At 49.5% G+C, this 1,872-nt stretch overlaps 1 protein-coding gene across 1 annotated transcript; it reads right to left on the bottom strand.

Annotated features, from left to right (window-relative positions):
* Positions 1-421: 421 nt before the first annotated feature.
* Positions 422-1,564, bottom strand: LOC133925471 (extensin-3-like). Its single transcript, XM_062371390.1, has one exon. It carries the CDS (start codon positions 1,562-1,564, stop codon positions 422-424), a length of 1,143 nt encoding a protein of 380 aa, XP_062227374.1.
* Positions 1,565-1,872: the final 308 nt, after the last annotated feature.

Genomic DNA, 1,872 nt, shown 5'->3' with positions numbered 1-1,872 from the left:
TTGATAAAAATTAGATGATGTCGAAATATTTTTTATGAAAAATTTACTGCTACCATTTTCATGTGCCAAATTCTAATAATTTTATGTATATTAGTGATCAAAGTTTCTAAAATTTGACTACACATATTTTAGGATGACATCTATTTAAGAATGGAGGTAGTAGATAAGCAATGACATACAAGTAAGAGTGAAGAGCAGATCATTTATTCAGTCACCAACTGACAAAGAAACATTCCAATTTATAACTTAAACAGCAACATGATTTCAAACGAAATACATACTTTATTCAGTAAGTTTCTATCTGGACGATGAAGTATGATGAAAAAGCAGGGACGCCCTCCAAAGTAGCTATTGAGCTTTTGATCTCTTGCGCAGAGTTTAACTGCGAGCTTACTAACTTAGGTAAGTGTCTCTCCTGGTATCAAAAATACCACGGTGGCGATGTTCCATTTTGACGTGGTGGAGGCGCCTTGTCAGGGATGACGTGATATGGGAGCTTGGGACCTTGCTCAGATGGTGAGATGGCACTGTAATCAGCCAGCGAGGGCGCTATAGCCGAATACATCGATTGAGGTGGTGGTGGAAATTTTCTGTGGCCCCGTGGAGGTGGTGGTGCCTTGCCATGAGAGGGTGGCGGTGGCGGCGGATACTTGTGTGTTGGAGGTGGCGGAACATGCGGTGGATAGCGGGATGGAGGTGGGGGCGGCAAGTGGTGAGCTGGGGGTGGCGGCGAGTGGTGAGCAGGGGGTGGCAAATGAGGAGGTGGTGGTGGAGGATGGTGAGCTGGGGAAGGGCTTGGTGGAACTTTATGGTGCTGGTGGTGACGGTGGTGATGGTCATGGTGACCGTGGTGCTTATGATCTGCTGAATTTGGTGGCTCGACTGGCGGCATCTCGTGGTGGTGATGCTTCCCATGCTCAGCTCCATGGTGACCGTGGTGCTTATGATTTGCTGAAACATGCTCAGCTCCATGGTGACCGTGGTGCTTATGATCTGCTGAACTTGGTGGCTCGACTGACGGCATCTCGTGGTGGTGATGCTTCCCATGCTTAGCTCCATGGTGACCGTGGTGCTTATGATCTGCTGAACTTGGTGGCTCGACTGGCGGCATCTCGTGGTGGTGATGCTTCCCATGCTCAGCTCCATGGTGATCGTGGTGCTTATGATCTGCTGAACTTGGTGGCTCGACTGACGGCATCTCGTGGTGGTGATGCTTCCCATGCTCAGCTCCATGGTGACCGTGGTGCTTATGATCTGCTGAACTTGGTGGCTCGACTGACGGCATCTCGTGGTGGTGATGCTTTCCATGCTCAGCTCCATGGTGACCGTGGTGCTTATGATCTGCTGAACTTGGTGGCTCGACTGGCGGCATCTCATGGTGGTGATGCTTCCCATGCTCAGCTCTATGGTGAGCTGTCAGTGGTGCCGCCGCGTAGTGCGACTGAACCGGTGCTTCAACTGGCGGGAAGGCATGTTGAGGCGATGAGGCGCTGCAGTACGAGGAGAGCGCAGCCGCAAGAGCAACGAGAAGGGCAATAATGCCCTTCATGTCTGTGGCGCCCATATCTTGCTCCCTTCACTGCTGGTTGCTTGGTTTGCCTCCGACACTCCAGCATTTGGCGCCTTATATAGCGGCCGTCTGAATCTTCAGTTTGTTAGATGTTACCAAACCCATTATCTTGGGTTGGGCCGTGCTGCACTGGACCCCAAATTCCATGTTGTTGGACTTCGAAGCAAGTACTTTTGAAATTTTTACGCTTGGTTGCACAGCAAATAGGTTCAAAATGACTAAATGGACGCTCAACCTAAATGTCTCTGTATACTGCTACAGAGTTAGTGTTCAAATTTCTTTCAGTGGTAGGATAAGCTTGT

This window comes from Phragmites australis, chromosome 7 (genome assembly GCF_958298935.1).
Source record: "Phragmites australis chromosome 7, lpPhrAust1.1, whole genome shotgun sequence".
Classification (NCBI taxonomy): domain Eukaryota; kingdom Viridiplantae; phylum Streptophyta; class Magnoliopsida; order Poales; family Poaceae; genus Phragmites; species Phragmites australis.
The sequence above is the reverse complement of the archived record's forward strand: the minus strand, read 5'-3'. Positions and strand labels throughout refer to the sequence as shown.

What these genes read in the sequence shown, in the direction of transcription:
- LOC133925471 (XM_062371390.1), bottom strand. Translation starts at nt 1,564, where the DNA reads ATGGGCGCCACAGACATGAAGGGCATTATTGCCCTTCTCGTTGCTCTT.